We start from the raw sequence: 27,836 nt of genomic DNA, 5'->3' as shown, positions 1-27,836 counted from the left end.
AGGACTTGAAGAGGTATTTGTACACCCACGTTCACAGCAGCATTACTCACAGCAGCTGAAACCTGGAAGCAATCCACATGTCTATTGACAGATGAAAGGATAAGCAAATGTGGTGTACACATACAATGGAGTGTTGTTCAGGCATAAAAAGGAATGGTGTTCTGAGATATGCCGTGACATGGAAGAGCTTTGAGGACGTTCATGCTAAACCAATCACAAAAAGGTAAATACTGTGTGAAGTACCTTCTATGAGGTACTTGGAGTAGCTGCAACATAAAGACAAAGTATAATAATGGGTGCCCGGGGCTGGGGAGGAAGGGAGAATGAGAGGTTATTGGTTAATGGGTAGAGTTTCAGTTTTACAAGATAAAAAGTTTATGGGGATGGATGGTGGTGACAGTTGTACAACAATATGAGTGTATTTAATACCACTGAACTGGACATTTAAAAACAGTTAAGATACAGGGCGCCTGGGTGGCTCAGTTGGTTAAGTATCAGACTCTTGATCTTGGGGTTGTGAGATGGAGCCCTGCGTCGGACTCTGTGCTCGGTGGTGAGTCCGCCTGAGATTCTCTCTCCCTCTGCCCCTTCCCCTGCATCCCCTCTCTAAGTAAACAGATAAGTCTTTAAAAAAAAAAAAGAAACCAGTTAAGATGATGTTACATTTTGCCACAATAAAAAATTAAAAAAAAAAAAAGAATCAAGGGTGCAAAAGATTGATATGAACCTATCAAATTTAAAAGTTAATGATTAAAAAGTCATTAATTTTATTTTTTAATTTATTTTTTAAGATTTTTTTTTTTTTGAGAGAGAGTGTGCGCGTGTCCACGCAAGGGGAGGGGCAGAGGGGGAAGGAGAGGTACAAGCAGACTTTTGCTGAGCACAGAGCCTGATGCAGGGCTCAATCTCACAACCCTGAGATCCTGACCTGAGCTGAAATCAAGAGTTGGTCGCTTAACTGACTGAGCCACCCAGGTGCCCCAATTTTTTTTAAGGTTTTATTTTTAAGCAATCTCTACACCCAATGTGGGGCTCAAACTCAAAATCCCAAGATCAAGAGTTGCATGCTCTACTGACTGAACCAGCCAGGTGCCTCACAAAAATCATTAATTTTTTTTTAAAGATTTATTTATTCGTCAGAGAGGGAGAGCGAGCACAAGCAGGGAGAGCGGCAGGCAGAGGGAGAGGGAGAAGCAGACTCCCCGCTGAGCAAGGAGCATGATGCGGGACTTGACCCCAGGATCATGACCTGAGCCGAAGGCAGTCGCTTAACCAATTGAGCCACCCGGGCATCCCCAAAATCATTAATTTTAAAACACAAGCGATAGTATCAGAGAAAATATTGACCCTGAGAGAAACAAGATTCTTCTCTGAAGAAGATTTTGTAGGATTGCCAAGAAAGAGTACTGACATTTAAAGGTCTTCCCCTAAGGGCCAGTTTGTCACCCTCCAGCAGGATGTCCTTAAACTTAGATGGACAATAAACCACTTTAATGTTAGCAGTACCTGTCACTTTGGCACCAATAGAAATCACAGATAATTTCATATCACATTACAGCTGTCACAGATATCTTGAAATAATGTTTACTCTCATCACTACATGGAAATTATAGTAATTAGACTCACTGCTAGATTGTGTTAATGTCTTAACAAAAAAGTATAGATTTTGATGACTATTAATAAAATTGGTTTCCTTTGTTATTGTGATATAATTTCTACTATATGTGATTTAAAGCCAATTTTTTGCAGTATCCACAAAAGCCTACCTTTCAACAAGCCCTGCCCAGTTAGTTTCTCAGTGCCTTGATGTTTTTATCCTAATTTTTATTTTTTTTAAAAGATTTTATTCATTTATTTGACAGAGAGAGTACCAGCAGGGGGACTGGCAGGCAAAGGGAGAGGGAGAAGCAGACTCCCCGCTGAGCAAGGAGCCCAATGCGGGGCTTGATCCCAGGACCCTGGGATCATGAGCTGAGGCAAAGGCAGACGCTTAACCAACTGAGCCACCCAGGCGCCCCCCTAACTTTAATTTTTATTAAATTAATACATGTTCATAACTTTAAAAATAACTAAAAGCACAGCAGTGAAAGAAAACAGATAGGACTACAGCAGAATTAAAAACTACCGTGTGGGTGGCTCAGTCAGTTAAGTGTCTGCCTTGGGCTCAGGTCATGATCTCAGGGTCCTGAGATTGAGCGTTGCATTGCATCAGCCTCCCTGCTCAGCGGGGAGGCTGTTTCTCCTTCTCCCTCTGCCCCTCCCCTGCTCGTGCTCTCTTTCTTCTCTCAAATGAATAAATAAAATCTTTAAAAAAAATAAAAATAAAAACTACCGTGTATCAAATGATACTATCAAGAAAATGAAAGGGCAACTTACAGAATGGAGAAAATATTTGCAAATCACATATTTAATAAGGGTCCATTATTCAAAACATATAAAGAACTCTTGCAACTCAAACAAAAAGACAACCCAGTTAACAAATGGACAAGGGGCGCCTAGGTGGCTCAGATTGTTGAGCGTCTGCCTTCCACTCAGGTCATGACCCTGGGATTGAGTCCCTCATCGGGCTTCCTGCTCAGCGGGGAGCCTGCTTCTCCCTGTCCCTCTGCCTGCCGCTCCCCCTGCTCGTGCTCTCTCCCTGTCAAATAAATAAATAAAATCTTAAAAAAAAAAACAAAAACAAAAACTGGCTTCGTCCATGTTTAAAAAAAACGTCATGAAAAAGGAACAGAGGAAGCACAACCTCTTATATGGATGGCCATAGTAAACATTTGATGGACAGAGATAAAGTAAAAACCTCCCAATCTCCACAGATTTCTCCAACAAAAATGTAAAAATAGCCAACAGGTATATGCAAAAATGCTCGACATTATTAGCTATCTTGGAGATGCAAATTAAAACCACAAGGAGATACTACTTCATGTCCACTAGGATGGCTAGATTCAAAAAGACCAATAATTGCAAGCGTTGATGAGGATGTGGAGGAATGAGAATCCTCATATTCCACTGGTGGGAATGTTAGATGGTGCAGCCACTGTGGACAATAGTTTGGCACTTTCCTCAGAGCGTTAAACACATTGTTACCATATGATCCAGCAGTTTTACTCCTAGGCATGTATCCAAAAGAAGTGAACATACGTCCGCGCACACGCGCGCACACACACACACACACACACACGGGTGTTCAACAGCAATGTTATGGATACTAGCCCCAAAGTGGAAACAATCCAATGTCCCTCAACAGATGAATGGATAAAATGAAGTATACCCATACAGTGGAGGCGTATTCAGCAATAAGGAAGGAAGTGCTCATAGATGCTACAACTTGGATGAACCTTGGGAACATTACGCAAAATGAAGGAAGCCACACACAAACGACCACCATGTGTCTAAGTATCCAGAATAGCAAATCCCCGAGACAGAATTCATGGTTGCTAAGAGCTGAGGAGGAGGAGGGAATGAGGAGTGACTACTAATAGTTACAGGGTTTCTCTTTGGAGTGATGAAATCAGTAGTGATGGTTGAACACTGTGAGTGTGCTAACTGCCACTGAACGGTACACACTTTAAAACACACTTTAAATGGGTGAATTTCATGGCATGTGAATCAGATCAATAAAGCTGTTACAGCGTGAAAAAAAGAAAAGAAAAAGAAAGGCTTCCAGAAAGACAGACAACTGAAAGATAGATATAAGGAAGAAAAGATCAGAGGCTGAGGCTCCAGCCGACAGGTCCCACATCTGAGTGATGGGAATTTCGGAAAGAGAAAACAGAACAAATGCAAGTGAGGAAATTATTTTTAAAAGTAAATGCAAGGCAGGGCACCTGAGTGGCTCAGTCGGTTAAGCATCTGCCTTTAGCTCAGGTCATGATCTCAGGGTCTTGAGATCAAGCCCCATGTCGGGCTCCCTGCTCAGCGAGGAGTCTGCTTCTCCTTCCTCTTCTGCCCCCCTTCCCCGGCTTGTGCTCTCACTTGTACTCTCTCTCAAATAAATAAATAAAATCTTTAAAAAAAAAAAAGTTAATGCAAGGCTATTTGTCAGAAACAAAAGACCTGCATCTCCATAGAAAGGGCCTATCCGCTGCTGGCACATGAACGAAGCCCCACTCGGCCCGGCGCTGCGGAATTTACAAGAGAGGTCAAGTGAGGAGCCTAACAGCTTCCATCAATAAAAAAACACAAAGGCCTGAGAGGTGGAATGCATCAAACTTTTCAGTACAAGTAAAGGAAGCTAAACGCAATATAGCCTTAAAGATTCTGAGGGAAAATGATTTTCAACTTTATAGGTGTGTGTATATATATAGGTTATAGGTGTTATATATAATATATATACCTATAAACATATACATTTACATATATCATTTCTTATTTTCAACTTTACACCCAGCCCAACCCTGTGAGGTCTGAATAAAGATATGCAGTTTCCAAAAATTTATCTCGAATTGAAGGTGTGTGGCAGCAAAGTGAGGGACGATAGCCAAGAAAGCAGAAGGCCATTGGTCTGGAAAGCAGGGTGTCCACCATGGGACAGCGGCCAAGGGCAGTCCCAGGTGATGGAATGGGAAGTCTCTGGACAGCAGCTAGGCAGTAGGCCCAGAGAGTAACCTGGCCAGATGAGAAGAGAGAACGAGAGGGCACCGGGAAAAATATGAAATCATGAGGTTATCTGATACGTGTGCATATCTGGGAAATAACACAGATGCAGGCTGGCAGATCTGGTGGAACGTGTGAGAAAGTAACAAGAGCTTAGAAAATGAAGAGTATAAAAAAGATGAGGCAATCGTTCATTTTAGGAAAAATAAAATGTGGAAAAGGAAATGAAATCATCATACAGTATTAGGCTCTGCAGTGAACAGTATTTCCATGCTCACGGGGCCCAGAACTACTGGTGGTGTTTAACCCCAAACGGTGATGTCCCACACGGAGGGTGGCGCCCAGGAGGCAGACATGACCAAGCCAACTGCTCATCTCTTAGAGCAGGAAATCAGTACATGAAGATGATGAATTTGAGAGGAAATAAAATACCAGAACGCACAGCTGCCGAGAGCTGCAAGCAGGGAAGGCGGGGGCCGGGTGGCGGGCTACCTGGTTCCTGTTGGAAGGCTTTCAGTGCCTTCTCTGGGCCTTGCCTCCACTCTGACTTGTTAAATACTCTTACTGTGGAAAGTTCTTAAGACTGTTCTCTGCACAGCAGCAGGGTGACATCAAAGCCGGGACACTGGCCTAGAGGTCCATGGATACGGACCCATCCAAGGGGGCTCTCCTAGGCCCCATGCCATCTGGGGTCAGTGGGATGCTGGCTCCATCCCTTCTGGATACTCTGGAGACCTGTCCTTCCTGCACGTTCTTTGGTGAGGGCCTTCACTGAGGACGAGCTGTGGCCCCTGGGGCCATGGCCTGGAGGTTATCAACCACCTGTGAATCTAGGCTCCCTGCATAATTTTAGCTCTTTCTGGGACTCATTTCTTGGGGGAATTTTTCGAAACAGGCACGATACAGATAGAAACAGAAGTGGAGGAGTAGCTGGCTTCTGTGTCATCCGTTCACAGTTCCTCACACCCTGCTGAGGCCCGAGGTTAGATCCCTGGGGCTTGGCATATGGTAGGTGCTCAATAAGGAGCTGTTGAAGGCCTAAGTATGGTACCAGCTATCTCTGTGTCCGCCACTTCTTCGGGCCCTCCCATGCGTGGCCACCTCCCATCCTCACAAACGCTCACACAGTTGGGGGGCAGAAGTATCTACCTCTCCGTTACACAGAACAAACTGAGGCTGGGAGGCACGTGACTATGGTCACTTCACGAGGAAGGGAAGAGCGGCATCCCAGCCCGGGTGTGGCTGAGCCCACAGCCTGTGCCCCCAGCAGCTGCTGCCATAAATCCTTCCCGAAGAAAGGTTAGGTTAGGTTAGGTAGAGAGATGGCAGAAAGACGGGAAACAGGAGGGGAGCTCACAGCCGACTCCAGCAGGGAACCTGAGGCACAAGCCGGGCCCCCTTCTCTCCAGCCCAGGGGCCGTCCCTGCGGCACTCACCTTCTTCAGAGAGGTTGTTCTCTTTGGTCTCCTTGTCCATCTGGCAGCACCAGCCCTCCAGCCGCTCCGTTTCTGCCTGCAGGAGCTTCAGGAACCAGAAGCCGTCCCGGCGGCAGGCCCCTGGCTGCACTGGCTCTGCTGGGGAGCTGGAGGAGGTCTCGAGCCAGGGGTCAGGCGGGGGCAGCGACGATGCCTCTAGGGCAGGGTCGCTGTTGTCTCCATAGGAGAGGTTGCGCTTGATCTGGGCAATCTTGGGGGCCTGCCGAGGGCCGGCATCGATGCTGATGGAGTTGGGGTGTGGGGTACAGTCCGGGAGGCTCCTCTCAGATGACTTACAGCTTGAGTCATTGGCATCCTGGGTATCTGAGTCGGTGTCCCGTCGGGAGGACATGCTGTGAGAGGGGGCGCTGCTTCTGGGGGGGTGGAAGGGTGGGGGGTGAAGTGGGGCAGGGACAGGAAAAGGTGAGAGTCACCAGGAGGGCCAGGGACCAGAGGCCACCCCAACCCGGACACACGGGAGACAGAGAAACGGATGCATCGTCTGCTCACCATGCGCCTGAAGCGGGTCCCACAGCCCCCCGTCTCATTCTCTGCTCAGCCCTTGCCCCGCCCGTCCGCGCCCACACGCGCACGCGCGCACACACACACACACGGACAAGGTCATAAGGTTGCCTGTTTACTGCAGTGGGGCCAGGAAGCCCACCAACATCGGGGTGCTGGGCCATGTCTCTGCTGGCCTCGGCCCCCGGAGGGCTGATTAATCTCGTAGAGCAAGCGCTCACTGGCCCGCCCGCCTGCCTGCCCAGCCTCCCATGCCTGGGCCACTGCCCGAACCCCAAACCCAGCTTGGTTATTAGAAATCCAGCAAGGAGAAGTGGGTTAGGGAGAGCAGGAGGAGAAGGCGCAGGAGAGGTGAGAGCAGAGGGAGGGAGAGGAGGGGGAGAAGCAGCCACCACCTGTGTGTGACTTACCGCCAGTCGTCCTCTACCTGAACCCCGATGGACTGGAATTTGGTAGCGGGACTGGGCTCCTCTTTTGGCACTGGCTGAATGCAGTCAACCTTATTGAAGGACAACGACAGCAACAGCACGGAGACAAAGACAAAAATAAAAAACAAACACCACACTTGCTGCTGAAATTCACATTAGTGGGACGACGCAGAAGGACAGACAGACACGAGGCATGCGGACACTGCACATGGGCCCGAGGCCAGACCCAGTGAAGCCGGGCACTGCTCATTCGCGCGGAGGCGGGCGGGCAGGTGGGCGGGAAGGGGGGATGGGGTGGAGATGACTGGCTTTCCCTACTCTGAGGAGGGTGCCATCACATCGATTGCTTTGGGTCCGTTGTCCTCCGAGAGGTGGGAACCGTTCCTTCTAGTCCTCTCCTTTACACGCATCAGAGAGAAGAAAAAAAAAAAGAAGGACGACGAGAGAGAAAGAAAACACACACACACACACAAAGCCACAGCCGTTATCTGGTGTAGTCGAAGCTGGGGGCTGTCTCGAGGCAAGGATCGCTCCCCCAACCCTGCCGCTGAAGGGCAGGCTGGAGGCGCCTGTCTCAGGGCCAAACCTTGGACAGCGGTTCTGGATTTGGAAACTGCCCGCAGGTGATACAGTGAGGCCCCAGGACACTCTGGGATGCTGTCCCTGGGCCTGGATGGCTGAGGTGACCTTCAGCCGTGGGTGGGCCTGGGGAGCAGTAGGAAGGACCAGGGCCAGGGCCAAGTGCAAAAGCTAGCACTTTTCCTACGCTCCTGTGAAGTGGAAGGAAACCCGGCAGCAATCATGCCCTGAGTCCTCCGTTCTTCTCTGGGACTAAGATGTGTGGCCATGGAGCAGCCAGGCCAGCCCTTCCATCACTGCTCATGAATGAGGAGAACCCACACCTGACCTAGGGCTTGAGGTACCAACGGGTGGGATGCGGGTTGTCAGGGCATCCCTGGAAATTGGGGACTCCCAGTCCCTTGTCTTCACAGATGTGGAAGGGGGGCTGCAAGGCTTTCTGGAGCAGGGGCCGGGCGCCAGGCTCCTCGCCATGGGGACGCAGCTGCATTTCTCCTGCAGCAAAAGTCCACTTGGGAAGTGCAGCATCACGGATCTCAAAGAGCTGTGACGAGAGCTCGGCACAGGAGAGGGGGTGAATCCCAGAAAGGGGAAAGCCCAGATGGTCCTAAGAGCTAGGATCCTCATCCCCACGTGAATTTCTGGATGAAAGGAACCAACGGTGAGCCTAGCTCAGACCTTCTGAAAAGACAGGAGCCTCTGGTTTGGCCAAGGAGAGGGTGGGTCTGCCCAAACAATGGCCCTCAGTGGTCAAGGCCAAGAGACTAGGCTATTCTCATGTCCCTAAGAATCCCTCTTGGAGGAGCTTCACAGGGCGGGGGCTGGACTCCTTACGAAGGAGCCCAGAAATCATTAGTCCCCCAGACAACTCTGTTTCTGTATTTGTGGGGAAACTCAAGCCCCAAGTTGCCTCTTGGGGGGAAAAGAATTCGGGCCAGTGCAAGACATTGGCTAGTGAGCCTTCTCTGGTCAGAGCCAGGGGTTCTCCCTCGTGTCTCAAGTTCCTTGGGCATTCTAGCACTCTGCCGTCCACTCAGCCACATCCGGTTGCTCAGGGGCGGCTGGGGAAATGGGGAGCCCTTGCAGCCCTAAGCCACAACACACACCAGCTTGACCTCCCTGAGGGCTCCACCTTCCCCAAGCTCAAGGCTCACCGTAGCCGCCCTCCCTTCCTCCTGCCCTGAGTGTGGTCCACTTTAGTCTGACGTCCAGCCAGAGCACGGAGAGTTCTCTCACTCTGGAGTCAAAGCAACTCTTGACTCTGCAAGGCAGGGCTCCAGCTGCCCCAGCTTGGCTGCCAGAGAACAGATTACTGCTGTCCGGTGCATGCAGGAGGCGCGGTGACGCAGGGGAGGGGACGCTGGTGTGCCCTGTCCCGCTGCGTGCTGCGGCCATGGGTGCATAGTGAGTTTGGCTTCCAGGAGGGTCTGCTGGCTTTGGCCACTCAGTCCCGGGGAAATATCTGCCTGGATCCTTTCCCGTGGAGGGAGGCATCGGGACAAGCATCACACTTCTCAATTTGACATGGGCCTGGTGCCTCGAGCCACCTACCTGTCCCCAAGGCCCGAGGGGGCTCTGGGTAAAGTTCCCCTCAAGTAACCCCCATGGCTCAAGGCCTCTGGGTCCCGGGCCCAGGCCCATCGGCGTCTAGGCTCCACGCTGCTCCCGCCGCCAAGCGGGGCTGTGGCCTCCGCGCCCGAGCTGACCTTGGATTAGAGAACTGTTAGGCCAGTCCCACCTCCCACAAGTCGGCTGGCAGGGCAAAGGGTGGAGTGGACAGACAGACGGTGGACAGGTGAACAGTGGACAGGAGATGGCTGGCTGAGTGTAACTACATTCACTGGGACAGCCCATCAGAGGAGCAGGGGCACATGCCCACAGCTGCAGACCACCACAGGAGTGGGCAAATGCAAGGAAGGCGTGGCTATGCGTGTAATTTGGTTTGGCCACTTAGAGCCAACCCCCCCCAAATACAGACAAACCACTTTGCCCCAGAGCCCTAGTGGGCCTCCACCAGATGTAATTACACACAGGCAGGTGCAGAGTGGGCTGAGGACACAAGAGTGTGAAAGGGACCCCTACTTGTATTCCTATAGATGACAGTTTCCTTTTGGGGATGGCCTCAGGGTGGGATTCAGAGCTGGTCAGCGTCCCTTGTTCACTCTTCAGAGCTGCATGTTTTGGGGGTGGCTCAGGAGCCTCAGGGGCTGGGGTAATTCCGCCCCGTGTCACACTGGGCGGTCGGGTACTGCTGTCCAGGCTGTCCGACGAGTTGCTCAGGCCCGACTGGCTTGTCACCTCACTCTTGTGGTCCTGGCTGTCCAGGTAGGTGTCCTGGGCAGACTCAGTACTGCTCTGGACCGTGACAGAGATGAAGGGCTTTGACGTGGTACGTGGAGGGACCGGTGGTGGGGTCTTCTTATATGCCACTAGGCATGATGAACCTGCAGACAGGGGAGAGGAGGATAGGGAGAAGGTAAGGTCCCAACCCTCTCGAACCCCTTTCAGGTTCGAGAACCCACCTGACCAGCCCTAGCTCTGGCCTCCGCTGTTCCCTCAAGGAGGATTTCTGGAGCAGGAGAGTGGGGGGGGGTCTGACAGCAATGACCAAGACAGACAGACACAGGCCCTGCCTCCCCTCCTACTAGGTCAAGGCCAAGTCTAGCTGGGGATGCCACCATGGACCAAAGACATCCTCCACCTCATAGTCCCATACAAAGGTATTTTCCAGCTGGGACATGGGTTAGATGATAAAGTTCATGGTGCCACAAGACAGCCTGACCCAGTGCGAGGGGAGACAGTGACAGCAGAGTAGAGGGCAAGAATACTAAGCAATGTTAACCTTGCTTCCTAAAGCTCACTGAGAGACCTACTGCTCCCCCGGACTTTTCCTCCTCTACCTTCCCTCTGCTTGGATGCCCCCTCTCTGTCTGGTCAAAGATGAGCACCTCCTTCAGGGTCCAGCTAAACCTACCCCCATCTTGCTGTTCCACCCCCCATACATATGGGGTTATGTGGAAACCCCATACACCAGTCTGCCTCCCTTAACACTCCACCATACCTGGTCCAATTCCCCATTCTCCACCATGATTCAGGGAACCAGGACCTACCATGGGTGGGAGCTGGGGTCATCTCTGAATTCCAGATGTAATTACACATCTGGCCTGGGGCTGGCCCACAGCAGGGGCACAGAATGCTGAAGGTCCACAGCTGGCTTATTAAATGCCCAGCTTTTTGTCTGAAACAGAAGGTGCTGTTCAAACAGCAGTCGCCACTTGCTGTGAGGGCCTGGGTCAGACCCGACAGCTTTTCTCAGCATCTTAATTCCAAACGCCCTTTCCCCCATGAGGATTAAAACAAACCTCTACCTGAGTGACTTTAAGCTCTGCCTTCAAGGGGCTACTGATCAGGGTGATGCTGATGGCCCAAAGGAAACCCACAAAACCAGGCCCGGGGCTGCAGGGGCCACCAGCAAGGCACAGCAGAATCCGTCCGCCACTGTGAGAATCACTACCCAGCCCTGTCAGAATGGCTAAATTACAAAACGGTGACAACACTAAGTGCTGGTGAGGATGTGGGGAAACGGAATCACTCATACATTGCTGCTGGGAATGCAAGATGGTACCGCCACCCTGGAAAATGGTTTGGCAGTTTCTTTCTTTTGGAGATTTTATTTTTAAGTAATCTCTATTACTTAGGGGCTCAAACTCACAACCCGGAGATCAAGAGTCCTCCGCTCTACTGACTGAGCCAGCCAGGTGCCCCTTGGCAGTTTCCTTTAAAGCTAAATATGCAGTTATCATACAATCCAGCAATTGCACTTTTGGGCATTTACTTATCCCACAGAAAATGGCAACATGTTCACAAAAGAACTCCTACATGAGTGTTCATGGTAGCTTTATTTGTCCCAGCCAAAAACTAGAAACCACCTAGATACTTCAGTGACTGGTTTAACAAACTGGCACATCCAGACTGGAATACTACTGAGCAATAAAAAGGAACCAGCTACTGATATAGGCAACAACTTGGATAAATCGCAAGTGAATTATGCCAAGTGGAAAAAAGCAATCTCAAAAAGGTACATACTATACAGCTCTATTTATAAAGCATTCTTCAAACGGCCTGATTATAGAGATGGGAAGCAGATTATTGGTTGGTGGGGAGACGACGGGGAGAGGGTGATGCGGAGGCTGGGAGGGACATGGGTGTGGCTATAAAAGGGTGGCAAAGATCCTCCGTGTGCTAAGAAGTGGGGACAGGCGGTGGACACATGAACCCGCACAGCACTGGACACGAAGCGAGTAAAGGGAAAATGGTGGAGTCTGAGTGAGACCGGCTGGCTAGTATCTACATCAATATTCTGGTTATGACATTATATTAGTGTTGCAAGATTATACCATTGAGGGAAACTGGGAAAAGAGTAGATCGGATCCTCTGTGTTATTTCTTACAACTATGTAAATTGCAATTACCTAAAAATAAAAAATTTAATTTAAAAAGCCCTTCCATCAGTCGATTCATCCGACAAATGTGTTAGGCCAGGCCCTGTACAGACTCCAGGAAAGCTAGGAGCCTCATCAGCAGAGAATCAGTCGTGAAAGGAGTGCTTGAACGGTAACAGAAGCCACAGTGGAAGAGCCTGGGAGCCGGGCCTCAAGCCTGAGTCTGGAGGTGACAAAGGGCTCTGGGAGCTCAGAGCCAGGAGCGCTCAGTTCCCACTCTGCTCAGAATTTCCCAGTCCTGCTGAGGCCTTGAGGGAGGGATCTGTCCAGACACACCCCCAGTCTCTGCCTCCCCAGCCTGAGAAGGGCGGCCCACGGGCAGAAGACGACGGGCAGGGCAGGCAGGAGGCTGGGCTGTGGTCAACAGGAGCAGGACCCTTCCATGCACTGCCCGGTGGGAGAAGGGACGGGCCCGCTTGGGGAGGAGGGGCTCCTGTGTTCAGCTTGAGGCCATGAAGCACAGGCTCAGCCCCAAGCTGGGTCATTCACTGAGCTGTACTCAGCAGCTTTATGGCTTTGTAATTTAAACCTCATAGTGACCCTGTGAGGCGGGGACAGGATTGTGCCCACTTTACAGATGGGGCATGGGAGGTTCAGAAAGGTCAGATAACTTTTTTTTTTTTTTTTTTTTAAGATTTTATTTATTTATTTGAGAGAGAGAAAGAGCATGAGAAGGGGTAGGGTCAGAGGGAGAAGCAGACCCCCTGCCGAGCAGGGAGCCCGATGTGGGACTCGATCCCGGGACTCCAGGATCACGACCTGAGCCGAAGGCAGTTGCTTAACCAACTGAGCCACCCAGGCGCCCCAGAAAGGTCAGATAACTTACCCAGAGCTGCTAACAGTAAGTGGCAACCAGCATCTGTTCAGCTGTGCAGCCTCTCTCACTCTGCTACCCCAGCTTTAGGCCCCTCCCTGCTAGGACGGGGCTGCACTGATCACTGTGCCCCGCAGTATCCTGCTAGATTCTGGAGCCCGTCTGCAGGGGCGTGCCCAAGCTGAGATCGGACTGCTGGAGGAGGGAGGGCCTAGACTAAAGGCAGAGGCCTGGCTTCTAGGCCCTGGCAATCACTCATGGAAGTCTCTGGCCCACTCTGGACTTTCCAGTACCCCCATCTGTTCAGAGGGTGGGGAGGAGTTCTAACCCAGGTGGTAGCACACCATATTCACACGGCCCTTGACAAACTCAAAGCATTTTCCCATTCGTTCTCATTCAAGGATAGGAGAGATTCCTGCTCTAAATCCCTTCTCTCCACTGCCTGAAATTCTACCATGAGAGTCATTCCTTTGATGGTAAGGAGCCAGAAGCCAGAAGGCAGCAGAGAACCAAACAAGCCTGAGTTCAGATCCCAGCTCTGTCTTACACTAATTTGGTGGCCACAGGAAGGGATTACAGAGGCTACATCACAGAGAGTAAGGCTTCAGGCCCAGGGCTGCCATGGCTCCTATTAGTTTCTGGTACAGAGTGAGCTAGACCTGGAGTGGGGGTGGGGGGTGGTGAGCTACCTCTGGGTCACTGGTCAGAGAGGCTGGGCTCGTTCTCTGACCAACCCTGGGGAAGTTTTCCTGCAAGAGCTAGACATTAAGAGCAGCTTGTTGAAGCCAATGGCCAACAGCGCCCAGCAGAGCAAGAACTGGGTTCTAAGCCTGGCTGAGGCTGGGACCCATCACGGTCCTTGTCCCCATCTGTGGGGTGGTGCTGTCACTGGCCTGAAGGAGTTAGTGTGTGCAGTGACCTATGTGGAAGAGGCATCCCTGTCAGGAGACAGTGGGGTGCCCAGACAGAAGACTAACCCTCCAGCCTCTCGCTCAGGGTTGTCCAGGTCCAGAGTCCTGCTGACACACACTCAGAGGGAAAGTGAACTAGCAAGGGGCCAGGCCACATGGCCAGATGTGATAAGAGGAAAGGTGAACTTATCTAGGATTTGCTAGGTCTCCTGGGGCACAAGTCACAGCCAGGTAAGTGGTGTGACTAAGAGGGAGGATTTCAGGGCCTTGGGGCCTCCCCGGGCAGCAGGCATCCCTCAGCTCTGAGCACTGTCTTTCCCCAGGGCAGGAGGATGAAAAACAGGCCCAGGACTGGACACTCCGGCCATTCTGTGTTCCTTGCCCCCACTGCCCTTCTTCCCAGCGTGGGGCTATTACACATGCTGCTCCTTCTACCTGGAAAGTCCCCACTCCTCATGCTTCCAGTGTCCCTTCTTCAGAGAGGTCTCCTCTGACTGCCCTCTACTCTCAGATCAGCCAGCATCTCCATCAGAGCCCCTGTCGCATTTGTCATCTGCTCATTTAGGCATTTACTTGTTGATGGTTATAGGCTTGGGGCCGTTGGGGGAACTCTGTCTGTCTTGGCACAGCAGGTCATATCCCAGGCCCAGGGTACTACCTCAAGCTTTAGAGAAAGCTCTCAATAATATTTGTTGAATGAGAAAATGAACCTCATCCCTCCCATAAAAAACGGTTAGTTGCCCCAAGTCAAGATCATGTAGCTTTAGCGAAGGCTCCCAACACTGGAGTATGTAAGCTTCTTGTCTCCTCCCCCTATTGGAAGCCCTTTCTAAAGCCTGGTCCCGACTGACCACCCATCTCTGCAGCTTCATCTCCTGTTCTTCCACCCCCTTAGCATGGCCCTTCCAGCTTCAGAGAACCAAATGTACGTTTTTCCAAACACACCACACTCTGCATGCACCCAAGCCTTTGCACATGCACTTGGCCTACCAGAATCCCTTTGCGGGTCCTTCAGCCAGTCCCTCCACCCCAAGCTCTTGCTGGCCCAGGCAGTCTGCCCCTCTCCTTTCTCTGTGGATCAGCTGGAGCACTCGGGGCTGTGGCTGTGCCCGACTGAGTGTGTGTCCCATGTGTGTCACCAGCCCAGGACCCAGCCCAGGATCCAGCAAAATCGTCATTTGCCAGTTAAACTTTAGAGGGGGGCAAGTGTCCCAGAGACCCAAGATGTTGGACCTGGCCGGCGCCGCATCCTCCAGGATGGGACTGTGGCCCTCCCTGCCCAGGGGAGACATTCTATGGGCCACAATTTATAATAACATAGCACGTGGGTCCAACTTTTTTGTCCATTCACTCTGGAAGACGTTCAGATTTGCCCAGGAAGCTAGAGACTGAACGTACCTCCAGCTGACCCACAGCAGTGCGCACACGGAGGCGCGCCCCCCCCCCCCCCCCCAGGAGCTGCATGCTTCCCTGCCCCCATCTCGGCCCAGCCAGTCCGTCAAGCCCAGGCTCAGACAGGAGCCGGTTGTGCGAGGCCTCCTCCGTGCAGTCTGCCCCCGGCCCCAGACATCCAGCCCAGCCTCCCTGCCCCACAGCACACAAGTCCTTGCTTCTTCTAAGTAGAAGCTCCCTTTGTCTCATTTCTGCCTTCTGCTTCAAGATCTTATCCAGCAAACTCTATCAGGTCAGAATGAACTTATTTCTGCATTTTTTTTTTAAGTCAACGTGTAACAAGATGACCCAACAGAGCTTTAGACACTCAGCAGAATGGCTGTGACTCTGTCTCCCCAGAGATACAGACGAAGCCACCGCAGGCAAGTAGCCCCCTGCAAATGCCTTGGAGGCCCAGCATGGCCCTCCTGCTGCTGGCAACCGGGGGCCCAAGCTTGGCAGGGATGCTGAAGAAGAGGCCTAGACTCCTGAAGAGCAGCGGGTGCAGGGGGCCCCAGACAGTGTGGGAGCCACGGCAGCGGGCTTGACAAGAGGCCGTGGGGCCCACGTCAGCCCCCTGAGGACAGACAGCGCTGGCCTCTGAGCCAGAGCTGCCTTAACTCCTTTTGCTGGCCCTGCCAGGCTGAGGAAAGGGCTTGTCAGAGGAAGGGCTCAGGGCCTATGGGATCCCTGCCCTCTCTCACCAGTGAGCAACCTGTCAAATGACACAGCTCAACGGGGCAGCCCATTTGGGTGCTGTGGGAAAAACAGCTCAAGGCTTCCACATACCAGTCTCAAAGGCCTCCCTTCGTCCCTCTGTTTCTTCCCCCAAAACGGGAAGTTGGGAAGCAATTCCGAGCAGCGAGGTCAGGATCAGGGACAGACTGCCCTCTCACAGCCACATTCCTGCTGACAGCCGTGACCCCACTGTCCCACCGTGTCAGTCTGGAAGCTACCTCCCTCGCTGTGCCTTCAGAGCTAGCAACTTCAAACTTTAATTCCAAACTCCAGCGAGAGCACCTGGCAGCATCTCTTACCCCAACATCCTCCTGGGAATCCTCCACCACTCCCCAGGACCAGGTGCTTCCTAACTGCCCCTCCCATCCATTCCTTGTCCCCTTGATCTAGAGCCAGCCTCCCCTAGAACACCCAGACTGCTCCTCTCTGGCCCCCAACCTCCTATCCTGCCTTTCCAGTCCCTCCTCCACCTTGGTCGGCCACTTGAGAAATGCAACCACATCACGGCTTAGTCTGAAACCTTTCCATGGTGCCACAACCCACCCAGTGGACTTGGAACAAACCCTTCAGCAGGGGCCTTCAGGGCCTCCAGAATCGACACCTGCCTCGGACCCCAACGTGCACAGGAGCCAAGAGGTCACAAACGTGGCACACGGGAAGACAAAGCAACAAAGCTCAGGGAGCCCCGGCCCCACACTTGGAGTCCTGTCTCGGAACCAGGATGCGCTCCGATGCCAACAGAGGCCCTTACCGAGCACTGGCTGGGCCAGGCCTGAGCAGGGGCTTCATACACAGTCAGTCCCCATGGCTCGGGACCCTATCCGAATTCACCTACTTGATAACATTTGTTTGTAACCCCGAAACCGACACCCACGGCGTTTTTGTGGTCACTGCCAGACGCGCACAGGGAAGCGGAGCCACCCACCCAGTGCACGCTTTCCTAGCTAAGCTTGAACAAGGGGACACCCTGCCTTCTTGTTTCAGCTCTCCTACTATAAACCAGTGTGCTTTTCCTGGTCTATTTAGGGATATGTTTTTCACATTTTTATTCTTTCTGTTGGTGATTTCTCCATAGCGCTGAAGAAGGCCGTGATGTGCCTGTGGAGAAAATAGGTATCCAACAAGCCTTGTGCGGGCATGAGTCATAGTGCTATTGGCCAATTCAGTGTTAATAAACCATTAGTATATTATTTTTAAACAGAAAGACGCAGAAAACAAGGTTATGTATTGATTGGCTGGTGGAAATGTGACCAAAGTCTTGCAGGGTCTCGATTTCCCCCAGGAGCCATGGTTCAGAACGCATTCACTAATTCAGCATTTGTCAGACTTCATGAACGTAACTACTGCAAATGAGGAGGATGGATTGCACTCCAGCCAACTGAATCCTCAAAATGGGTGCATGCGAGGTAGGTCTGCCACTGCTCCAGTTTACAGATGAGGCTCAGAGGGGCGGAACAATGCCCTACCTAGCTCACCTCCCAGAGAGGCAGTGTTGGGGCTGGGGCTTAAACCTGGGCTGCCGGAAGGCTACTACCCTGTGCCCCCCACCCACTGCACTAAGTGGGTGAGGGTCATGTGGAGGCAGCACCCTTGGGCACATCAATGATTTCACCCAGAAATGGGGTGTGCTACCCAATATGCCCTGAGTAGGAGCCAAAGAGATGACAGATAGGAAGCTTTATAATCATGGGTGGGGCCCCTGCAACTACTGTTACCATGGTTTCTGGATCAAGGAGAGAGTGATCACCTCCTGGGGACCCCAGTCACCCACTGGCAAGGAAACGTGGGGCTTTCACGTGAAGGGATCCTCTGTGAGCAAAGGAGCAGGACAGGACAGCCCCCAAGGCATGAGAAGACCGTTGTGGGCAGGGCACGGCTTGGCCAAGTAGGACTGAGGTAATGTTGCCAGTGAAGGGAAGACAGGGACCAAGGCAAGGAGGCCTGAGGCCTGTGTCCTTGGCTTCCTGGGGCTGTCAGGAACAGAGGCATCTTCTTCCTACCTGCAGTATCCCTCATAAAGTCCGTCCCAACTGGCCTGCAGTCAGGGTTTTATAGCACCAGACCTGACAGCAGCCGGAGGGCAGATCACCTCCTGTCTCAATAGCCCAGTGCACCAGGCAGCTCCACGTAAAGTGCCAAGGCCATCTCAAGCTGAGAGTGTCCAGAATGAATCTGAATCCCTTTCTCCCCCACAATGGCCTTGCTCTCAGAGAGCGGGAACCTCATGCACTCAGTTACACACTCCAGAAGCCTGGGAATGCCCCCCCTTCCCATCCACCTCCATCTGCCCCTCCCCCCCAAAAGCACATTTTATAGAGACTGGCTTCTATCCCCACCAGCCTGGTCTAGGTTGCCACTTTCTGTCCCCTCTCCTTTCTGCTTTGTCAGTGGCCCAACCCACCCACAACCACTCTCCCAACAGCAGCCTGAGGAATCTTTTTAAAGTACAAAATGGACTACTTCCTTCCCTTTCTAAAGCCTTCAAAGGCTCCCCACTCCATGAAGAATAAAAGGCACACTGCTCACTTTGGCCTACAATAAGAACTGGCCTCCCCATCCCCCCATCTCCAGCCTCGGTTCCTATACCTTCTCCTTGCTCATTCTGTTCCAGCCGCACTAGCCTCTTTGCTGTTCTCAAACATTCTGAGCATGTGCCCACCTCAGGGCCGCTGAACCTGTGAAATGATCCCCACCCTCATCTTTGCATGTCTACTCCTTCCTATCCTGATCTGTCTCTGCTCAGGAGTCAGGTCCTCAAAAGGACCTCTCTGACCACCCTGTTTCATTCATGCATTAAGCAACTTACTGGTTTACTTGTCTTCTGTCGCTCTCCTACCAGAAAGGGATCCTGAGTATCTAATACAGGTTCCCGAGGGTGGAGACCCTCAATATCTTGTATAATTTACAGCACCAGGCCAATACATGGTTGGGTTCTGTAAATACTGAATAAATGAACAACTCCCTATTTGACAGTTGGGCAAACTGAGGCTCAAGGAAGCAAAATGATCTACTCCTGAGTCTGAGTTGGAATCCATTGCCCAGGGCCAGGGCTTTGAGCTCCTTTTAGGTCAGTCCCAAAACACACACACATACACGCACACATACAGGCGCACTATAGGGACACAGTCTGGTGGGATGTAAAGCCTTGAGCAACGCTGTTTGAAGTTGGGTAATGAGGCTGTGGGAATGAGAGCTCAATAAATCCTAAGGAATGGGTATCAGAAATTGTTTGGAAATAACCATTCCTAGAAGTTGGCAGAGAGGGAAAGCAAGCAGTGCTTCCAGCAACATTTTCCAGGCCAGGCGTATCACAAGTTCAGATTTAAAAGAATCATTACTGAATGAGTCCTGCCCAGGTGCTACTTCATTCCAGACACAGGCCTGGGAGGGGAGATAATTATCACTGATGTTTTATAGATGAGGGAGCAGGCTTTTCATTTTGAGTGGCAGCGTAGAAAAGCTCTGTTCTATGAGACCAAGGTGCCAGGTTCTAAACTCAACACTGGACGTGGTGGGCCAGTGTCCCTTGCACAGGACCTGATCCTTTCTGGGCCTTAGTTTCCCCAGCTGCAAACTAAGCAGACTGACCTTGAATGGGGGTCACAAGTTCAAATGTCTATAGGAGACTGCTTATCTAACCCCTCTGGGTCCACAGCTGCCATGTGGGAACCGGATGACAGAAGAAAGAAATCTGGACTTAAAAAAAAAAAAATAATAAAACCCTTATATTTTTAAATGGAATGAGTTCAGTCAAAGTTTTAAAAAACACTGTGCAGGGACCTGCCTGCCACCTAATGTGCACATAGATCTGTGACTGCTGGAGCAGCGGTCCTCAGACCTCTTTGCTTTTTCTGGAGCTCTAGCCCCTCTTCCCCGGCTCCCTCTCCCCCTGCTCTGTTTGCAAGACCCTCCCCCTTGGAAAGGCAGGACACCCTTGGGAACCTTGAAATTAAGCAGCCAGGAGGTACTTCTGATGGTGCCTCAGGTCTGGCTGGGTGAAAGCAGAGAAAGCCCCTTCTGGTCGGCAGGCCAGGTCCGGCTTCAGGTTCTTGGCACCAGGGCACAGGTGGGGGGAGAGGACAGGGTCCGGAGTGCAGATGGCCAACCCCCTTCATGGGCCTGGAGCAGCTGCTTGAGAGGACCCCACCTGGTTGCCCCCTGCCCCGGGGACAGCTGCTGTGCTCCTCAGAAGCACAGTTTGCGCCCCAGCTGGGGCAAGGGTGTGTGAGGGTTCTGTCCTGACACGTTCAGGCCAGAGGGGCAGAGGAAGGGTTACACAATGCCCTCCAGATGGACCCAGAGTGCAGCTCAGCTGGGTCTCCAGGACGGGAAGCAGTGGGTCGGGAGACTTCACAAGCTCCAGGGCCCCTCCCCCGGCTGAGGGTGGCCCTGAGCTGGCCTAGCATGAAGCACTTTAAGGGTTTCAGCTCACCACCTCTTTACCAGGCTGACCATTCCCGCTTCAAAGAGGAAGAAAATGAAGCTCAGAGAGAAGTGAGCAACCCTAGGTCGCACAGCCAGTGAGGACCACTGCTCCAGCAGTCACAGACCCCTGTGCCACATTAGGTGGCAGGCAGGTCCGTGCAACCCAAGGTCGCACAGTGGAAAAGCCCAGATCTGAGCTCAGCCTTTTTGATCCCAGAGCCAGAGCTTGTAGCTACTGCTGCACCATGATGCCCACGGCTGGAGTCTGGTGCCACCCAGCAGCGCCTGGCTGAGATCTCGGCCAGGCCAGTTCCCCAGGCAGGACCTAGACGGGCTTCCGCTCCTGGGGCCCTCAAGCAGGGTCTGACGATTTCCTGAGTAAGTTAGAAGGTGGCAGCCTCTGGCTCTGCTGGCCATGGGGGCAGAGGCCTGGTGCCCCCTGGACCAGAACCCTAGCACGTGGAAGGAAAAGGTGGCCCCCCCATCCCCGTCTGTGATCACTGCGGCCCACTGCCCTTCCTCAGGCCCTTCTCCTCCAGGTGTGTGGTCCCAGACACTCTGGCCCTCTCACCAGAAACACCAGAACCCTTGACATGGGTTCCCCAGTTGCCCAGGATTCCCCCAGCTTGGCTCTCACTACAGCTTCAAAGTAAAGCCCAGAGAGATCACACAGCTGGTTGCAGGGGTGCTGGGATTAGAAATGAGGAGGAGGAGCCTCCAAATTCCAGAGTCCTAGGAGATAATAATGCCAGTAATTTTCAAACCAGGTTCTGAGGGCCCCCAGGGGGGAACTGAGGAAGGCCTTTTTGACTCCCATCCCATTCCAGGTCCCTCAGAGCGGCTCCCATTTTTTCTCCATATGGAATTCCCACACAGTACCCTGAGACCCACCACACAACTTCAACCTCCTCATAGTACAAAGGAAGAAACTGAGGATCAGAAAGGCACATGTGCTCTCTGAGGATCAAGTGGCAGAGCAGGGGCCTCTGCCTGGGGCTCTAAGTGTGGGTGTGTCCCTCTTCTCCCCAGACTGAGAAAGGAAGATGCCTTCAGGTTCCCAGCCTGGAGACCACCAGCTCCAGGCATTCAGGGAGGCAGCCCTACCTCCTCCAGCCCGACCAGGGGACCCCAAATAGCATGCTATTCTCAAAATCCACTTCTACCATTACGGCAAAGTATCCAGTAAGCAACCTGTCAGGCAACATTCACTCCTCGCCCATTCTCTCTTTTTAAGATTTTATTTTTAAGTAAGCTCTATACCCAATGTGGGGCTTGAACTTACAAATCCAAGATCACGCTCTACCAACCAGGCCAGCCAGGCACCCCCCTCCTCATCCCTTCTGTGTTGGAATCTGCCACAAACATCGTCTTGCTATCTTATTTATCCTCCGAGACCTGCCTGTGGAGTCCGCTTTGCCAGCAGTTCTGCTCAGGGGCCCCTGCCCTACCCCCCAGGACACCTATTACCACCACCCCTGGGAGTCCAAGCTTTAAAGAGATGCCAGCTTCCAAGCTGCAGTTACTGAATCATGACTTTCTTGTTGTATGTCAAAGTTATAACCACTAGGAGGGGATGCTGCGGAGTAGATGATACCCGGAGTGACGGGCTGCTGTGGCTGCAGGCCGTGTAAAAAGCGGATGTGTACAGTCCCTTGTCTGGCCTGGTGGGGAGTTGGGGGGGTGGTGTGGAGAATCCAAGATTTGGCTTTTCAAATACCGGCCCTAGCATGTGGGCTTCATTGCTGCCTTTCCAAGGTCTCAGGAGCCCGGTCTGGGAAATGCAACTTAGAAAAAGCCTTAAAAAACCACCCTCACTTCTGGAGGGCTGACGTCAAACCCTGGTGATGAGTCACAAAAGCCTGGCTTTTTATAAGCTGTCACAGGCCCCTGTGTCCAGAGCCAGACACTGCCAGGCCCCATGCACCCGAATTGCTGGCCTCTTTCATCATTCTGAATGACCGAGAGGATCCCAGAATAGAAAAAAGGTGTTAACGGGCTCATTCACTGTGCCTAGAGTGACAGGTGGTATATCGGGTGACAGGATCAGGAGCCAAGAAGCCTGGGGAGCTGAGAGATGGGATGAAACAAACAGGATGGAACTGAATGGGGAAAACCTTGGGTTCAGGTCAGGTCACCACTGGCAGTGCCGCCTGCCTTGGTGCCAGGCCTGGGGACAGAGACGTAAGAAGGCAGAGGGCCTAGTCCTCAGAGCTTATATTAAGATTTTGAGTTTGGATCCCATGTTAGACCATTACATAAGAAAGCAGCACGTGTGGGAAAATGCCTTAGTGACTCCTGCTGACCACAGACACGGCCTGAGGCTGCACTGACAGAAAAGGTACGGGACAGGACCGGGGCGGGGGGGGGGTCAGCCCCCACTGAACTCGGGATGATGCTGTGGTCGTGATGCTGGCGACTCTGGACAAGGGGCATTGCCCAGCTGGAGCCCGAAGAGAAGGCAATCCACATGGGCAGAAGTCTCAAATCCATCCGTGATGACAAATACCTATTTTACAGCGGGGAATTCCCACGCTGGGTCCTGGGCAGGCAGGAGGATCCAGGACGAGTAAGTCCTTGTGCTGAGACAACTCACAGTAAATGCAGTAAATGCAGTAAATGCCGAGGTGGCGAGGAAATGCCTCCTCTGCTGGGCGGGGCCACAGGGAGCCTGAGAAAGCCGGGACTGACTGATCACGAATGCTATGACTGGTTAGTGCTGCCTGTCAGAAATCTGCCACAAATGGGGTGTGATACATGTGTACCATGAGTCACGCCTCGTTCAACATGAGCAAGGGCTTGGAGAGACTGGGATGGTGTTCCGGACAAGAAAGCCAATTCAGAAAAGCATGGCTACTGTCTTCAAATACCTGGAAGATGTTGCACACACATGTGCTCCATGTCATCACACTACAACCCGAGTGGGGACAGGAAGGTGAGGCTGTTAAGGGGAACCAGATTCTGCATTACAAGGAGGCCTTTCTAAAGGGCAGAGCTGCCCAGGAGGGTGCAGCGAGGCCAGACACAGGCATGATGGCTGCTGGGAGAAGACACAAGCCCTCATGGGTGTGACCCTTCAGATTCCATCCAAGCCCGAGTTGTTTGTTCTTTCTTTACCCTCCTACGTCACACCCAGTTCTGGATGGGACATCAGGCATCATTTGTGTGCATGTGTGACATTCATACTTCAAGCTTTTTTTTTCCCATCCAGAGAATTGTTATCAACAAGCAAAAAAGACAGAGAAGAATGTTCATTCAGCCCAGCTACATGGGAAATGATGTGAGGACTAGCACCAGGGCCTCGGCACAGACGGGGTTTAAGATGCCTTCCTCCGGGAAGTCTGGCAGCACAGAGCCCCCACCTGAGATGACAAGCCCACCCTTAGAACAGGAGATCCGTCAGCACCCGCTACCTGCTTCTGAGCACTAGCTCTGCACTCACTCACGGTACCACTAGGCTCCTGGGCCTCAGTTTCTCTCATCCATAACATGCCACTGATAGCTGTTTGCCCTGCCCCCTGCCCTAGAACTGCTGTGAATGTCTGGAGAAGCGGGTGCGAAAGGGCCTGGTGGGGGCCCATGCAGCCGCTGCCCCATCCCAGCCCCTCCGAGGCACTCCGCAGGCCAGGGGCTGGGGCAGGTGGGTTCAGTGCCCTGTGTGAGGACCCACAGCTGCCCATCCCCTCCACGTCACACAGTATCACCGTCTGATAGTTTTGGTTGGTGACCACTGGTGTCCCTGCCTTGCCAAGCTCCCCTTTCTCCCCACCACCCTCTTCCTGCCAACACATCACATTCTCAGCTTCCAGGCCTCGGCATGGGCTGTTCCCTGCCTGCAACACCCTACCTCCTCCCTCATTTCGCCGCCTCCTCCAGATCTCAGTTCTGGCATGGCTCCCTCCAAGAAGCCTTCCCTGACTGGCTCCTTCGCTGGGTCCACGCCCCCTGTTTAGATGTGCTCCAGGCCCTCGGCATTGCGCTGTTTGCTTTTCTCCTTCTCCCTTTAGACCCTGAGGCCCCTGAAGGCTATGTGGTTTCCACCCCTATAACCCTGTCTCCAGCCCAGAAGAGGTGCCCAGGCAAATGTCTGCTGACATTTAGGAGATAGGACCCTGCTTCTGACTTTACCCCAAAAGTGGTACAGGCCCACAGGGCCTTCCCCCGGAAGAAGACTGAGGACACAGCAAGTAGAAAAGAATCTGTAAGAAGTGACTTGGCAAGCCGAAGACAGAGGCCCTGGGACAAGTCGTGACTACAGGCTCCCTCCTCATGCCCCCGGACCCGTCCCTCGTCAATTTTTTCCCAACCACCTCTGAAAGCACATTATGGTGAACTTGGGGAGATCTCTTTGAAAGAACACCCACCCAAAGTGAAAGGTCACCAACCTCCCCACCCTGCCCACGGAGCCCTGCCCCCACAATGGCACAGGGTACTAAGTGGGTGATTAGCGGCTAACAGTCATAATTACCAGTGTTTAGTGTCTGCTCAGGAATCGGTGGCTACTGCAGTGGCCCAGTCACTGTCCGAGGTCCTTACACCTGCGTCTTATATTTGATCCCCTCAGGATATGTTTTCACCATCTCCCCTTGTGCTGCTGAGGAAACGGAGGCTCAGAGAGGTTGAGGGACTTGCTCAGCGTCACACAGCAAGTCACATTCAATCTGCTAAGTGAGTGCAAACCCTATAGGTTTCAATCTCCAGAACCCAACCTTCACAGCATCCAGTGTCACAAATAGTAAAAACACAAGCTCACTGACGATTAAGACCGCACACATTCCCTCAAAGCTAGAAGCCACTGTAGAAAGACAAGTTTGGTCTCCTTCTGCTGGTGGAGAGTGCACCTCCACAAAGACCTCATGCCCAAGCCAGCACCCCAAAGAGCACCTGAAGAAACTGGACTTTACCTCGACAACTTCTATCCCTCTGGGAGCTGCTGTGCCGCGATGTTTTTGCAAGCATACTCATCACACCTCTCCAGGCTTTGGGCTGTCCTGCCAAAGGACCCTTTTCTGCTCTCACAGAGAGACCTGTGACATCACCTGCTCCTGAAGCAGTCCCTTCCCTCCCAGGACTGCCATCTGTCTGTAAAAGCTCGGGACTGTACTAGGTTGGAGATCGCACTGGGTGTGCTACTTCCGGGTCGTTGGGAGTACCTGCCTGTGGTAAGAAGGATCCTGGAGCTGTGTCCAGGCTCAGTGGGAGTGCCTGTGATTGACTGATGTTTGCCACGGGCCTAGTATGGGCAGTAACTGTGAAGTGCAAGATTTGTGTTGTCCCTGGGCAAGATGATCACCACAGAAATGCTTTAGGACTCTATTCCCATGATGCAGAATCACTATCCTTGACTCCGCACCAAAACCTTCACCCTGTGTCCTCCCCTGCAGGCCCACCAACAAGAGAGTTTCTTGGGCAATGTTTTCAATCCAGTAAGATGGGAAAGCAACTATTTGTTTCACAGTCTCCTACCCATCAAAAGACTGACCAACGAGGAACCCACAGTAGCTGCTGCTTGTGACTGAGGGTGGCTGGGTTTCAGCCCAGGGTCGACGCCCAAGTGCTGAATGACCTCAGGCCTGTCACACCACTTCTAAGTCTCTGCTGCTTCTGTAACATGGGGATCAGGAGTCCCATTTCCCTTACATTTAATCACAATTGAACACTGTGCTAGGATCCTCAAAACTGCCAAGGGGAAGTCCATTATCTATCTCACCGATTTTGGGTTGTCCACATGACAGAAAGTACTGTCCCGTCTCAGAGAAGGAAGATGAGGCTCAGAGAGGTGGAGGGACTTGGCCCAAATCCCACAGCAGGTAAGCAGCTAACTGAGGAACTGTGCCTGGGTCCTAGGATTACATCCACAGCCTTCCCCATCCTATTATCCCGCCTCCACAGGGGGGCTGTGGCCAGGTTCCATGCAGGGCCTTGGAACCAAGGCTACGGGAAGAAAAGCCCTCCCAGGAGATGATCAGCCTGTTAACTCTGCTGGAATGCGGTCACATGAAGCTGTGAGTTGCAGTGTGCATTAACTGGGAGAATTAATCACCACCCAAAGACTTCATTGTTCAGAGATATCATATAACCCCCTTTTCAAATACATCCTCTTAAGACAGCCTTGTGAATGAGGCACCTGGAGGAGTCGAATCCTAGAGACAAAGTAGAATGGTAGTTGCCAGGCACTGGGGAGAGGAAGGAATGGGGAGCTATTGTTTAATGGGTGAAGAGTTTCAGTTTTGCAAGATGGAAAGAGTTCTGGAGATGGGGGTGGTGAAACAATGTAAGGGTACTTACTGCCACTGGACTGTACACTTCAAAACAGGTAAGATGGCAAACTGTTGTTATGTGCATTTTATCCTAAATCGCTTAAAAAGGGGGGGGGGGGCTAGCGAGGAGTCTACTGAGGGATTCCTTACAAATGAGCTGAATTATCAAATTGCTGTTTTACACCCCAAATCCAAAAGTTACAGAATAAAATATTTAAAACTACTATATGCATAAATTTTAAAAATTTCTGCTTTGAGTTAAATGTGTTTGTGAGCAGAGGCTGATCTCTAATCTGCCTGCATTCTCTTTTCAGACATTCAAGAAAGAGAAATAAAAAGACAGAATTCAAATAGAAAATAAGGAAGATCCGAGGTCCTCAAGGACAGTGATGGTATCAAAACCTTGGAAAAGAGTTGGATGGGAGTGTGTGGAAATAAAAAGTTTAAACTAAAAAAGAATTAACTATAGAAAATAGGGGGAGGGGAAGGTCATTCTAATCTCATTGCCTGGACACAATTACTATTATATCATTCTATACCAAAACTTTTTAAACTGTGATCATTTTAGAATTGCAACCTTGCTAAAAAGAAATAGAAACTTCTGCTTTGGCCTTCTTACACAGTAGTGTGGTAGAATAGAAAGAACAGTGACCCAAGACTTCAAATCTTGATTAAGCTGTGTGACTTTGGGCAAGTCACTTAACCTCTCTGTTCCATCACCTCTAAAAACAGCAATAATAACTGCAAACAAACAAACTGCCAAAAGAAGCAACAAAGCTTCGTGAACTGTGAGGGAGTATGTGAGAGGAAGTGCGCAATAAATACGGAGTGCTGAAGGGGCGCCTGGGTGGCTCAGCTGTTAAGCGTCTGCCTTCAGCTCAGGTCATGATCCCAGGGTCCTGGGATGGAGCCCCGCATTGGACTCCCTGTTCCGCGGGAAGCCTGCTTCTCCCTCTCCCACTCCCCCTGCTTGTGTTCCCTCTCTGGCTGTGTCTCTCCCTGTCAAATAAATAAATAAAATCTTAAAAAAAAAAAAAATACGGAGTGCTGAAGAAGCCTTTTCTTGATGACTTAGGGATTAGTATGAAAACCAATCAGAAGGTAAGTATTTGGGAGTTCTGATGTTAATTTTAAAACAAAACCAAAAACACCTCTTAATCCA

At 51.8% G+C, this 27,836-nt stretch overlaps 1 protein-coding gene and 1 long non-coding RNA gene across 7 annotated transcripts in view; one reads left to right on the top strand and one right to left on the bottom strand.

Annotated features, from left to right (window-relative positions):
* Positions 1–21,584, top strand: part of LOC118011446 — a 111,773-nt gene extending 90,189 nt beyond the window's left edge. Inside the window, exon 4 of the long non-coding RNA XR_004679468.1 lies at positions 21,447–21,584. This is a non-coding gene — a long non-coding RNA (uncharacterized LOC118011446). The remainder of the gene's footprint in view (positions 1–21,446) is intronic.
* The window catches only part of DLGAP4 (DLG associated protein 4), an 81,945-nt gene that overhangs the window by 21,612 nt on the left and 32,497 nt on the right, over positions 1–27,836 (bottom strand). For 3 of the 6 annotated variants that reach the window (XM_035006240.1, XM_035006241.1, XM_035006243.1), the window contains 3 exons: positions 9,680–10,041; positions 7,001–7,089; positions 6,030–6,442 (listed from right to left, as the gene is read on the bottom strand). In XM_035006240.1, the coding sequence (XP_034862131.1) occupies positions 6,030–6,442; positions 7,001–7,089; positions 9,680–10,041 (864 nt within the window). Of the gene's footprint in view, positions 1–6,029; positions 6,443–7,000; positions 7,090–9,679; positions 10,042–10,707; positions 11,184–24,882; positions 27,247–27,836 lie in introns of those variants that run through there. The other 3 variants (XM_035006245.1, XM_035006244.1, XM_035006242.1) reach the window with 3 other exon arrangements.

The sequence above is a fragment of the Mirounga leonina genome, unplaced genomic scaffold (assembly GCF_011800145.1).
Source record: "Mirounga leonina isolate KUSES-001 unplaced genomic scaffold, KU_Mleo_1.0 Mir_150, whole genome shotgun sequence".
NCBI lineage: Eukaryota > Metazoa > Chordata > Mammalia > Carnivora > Phocidae > Mirounga > Mirounga leonina.
This window is presented reverse-complemented; position numbering and strand designations above follow the sequence as displayed.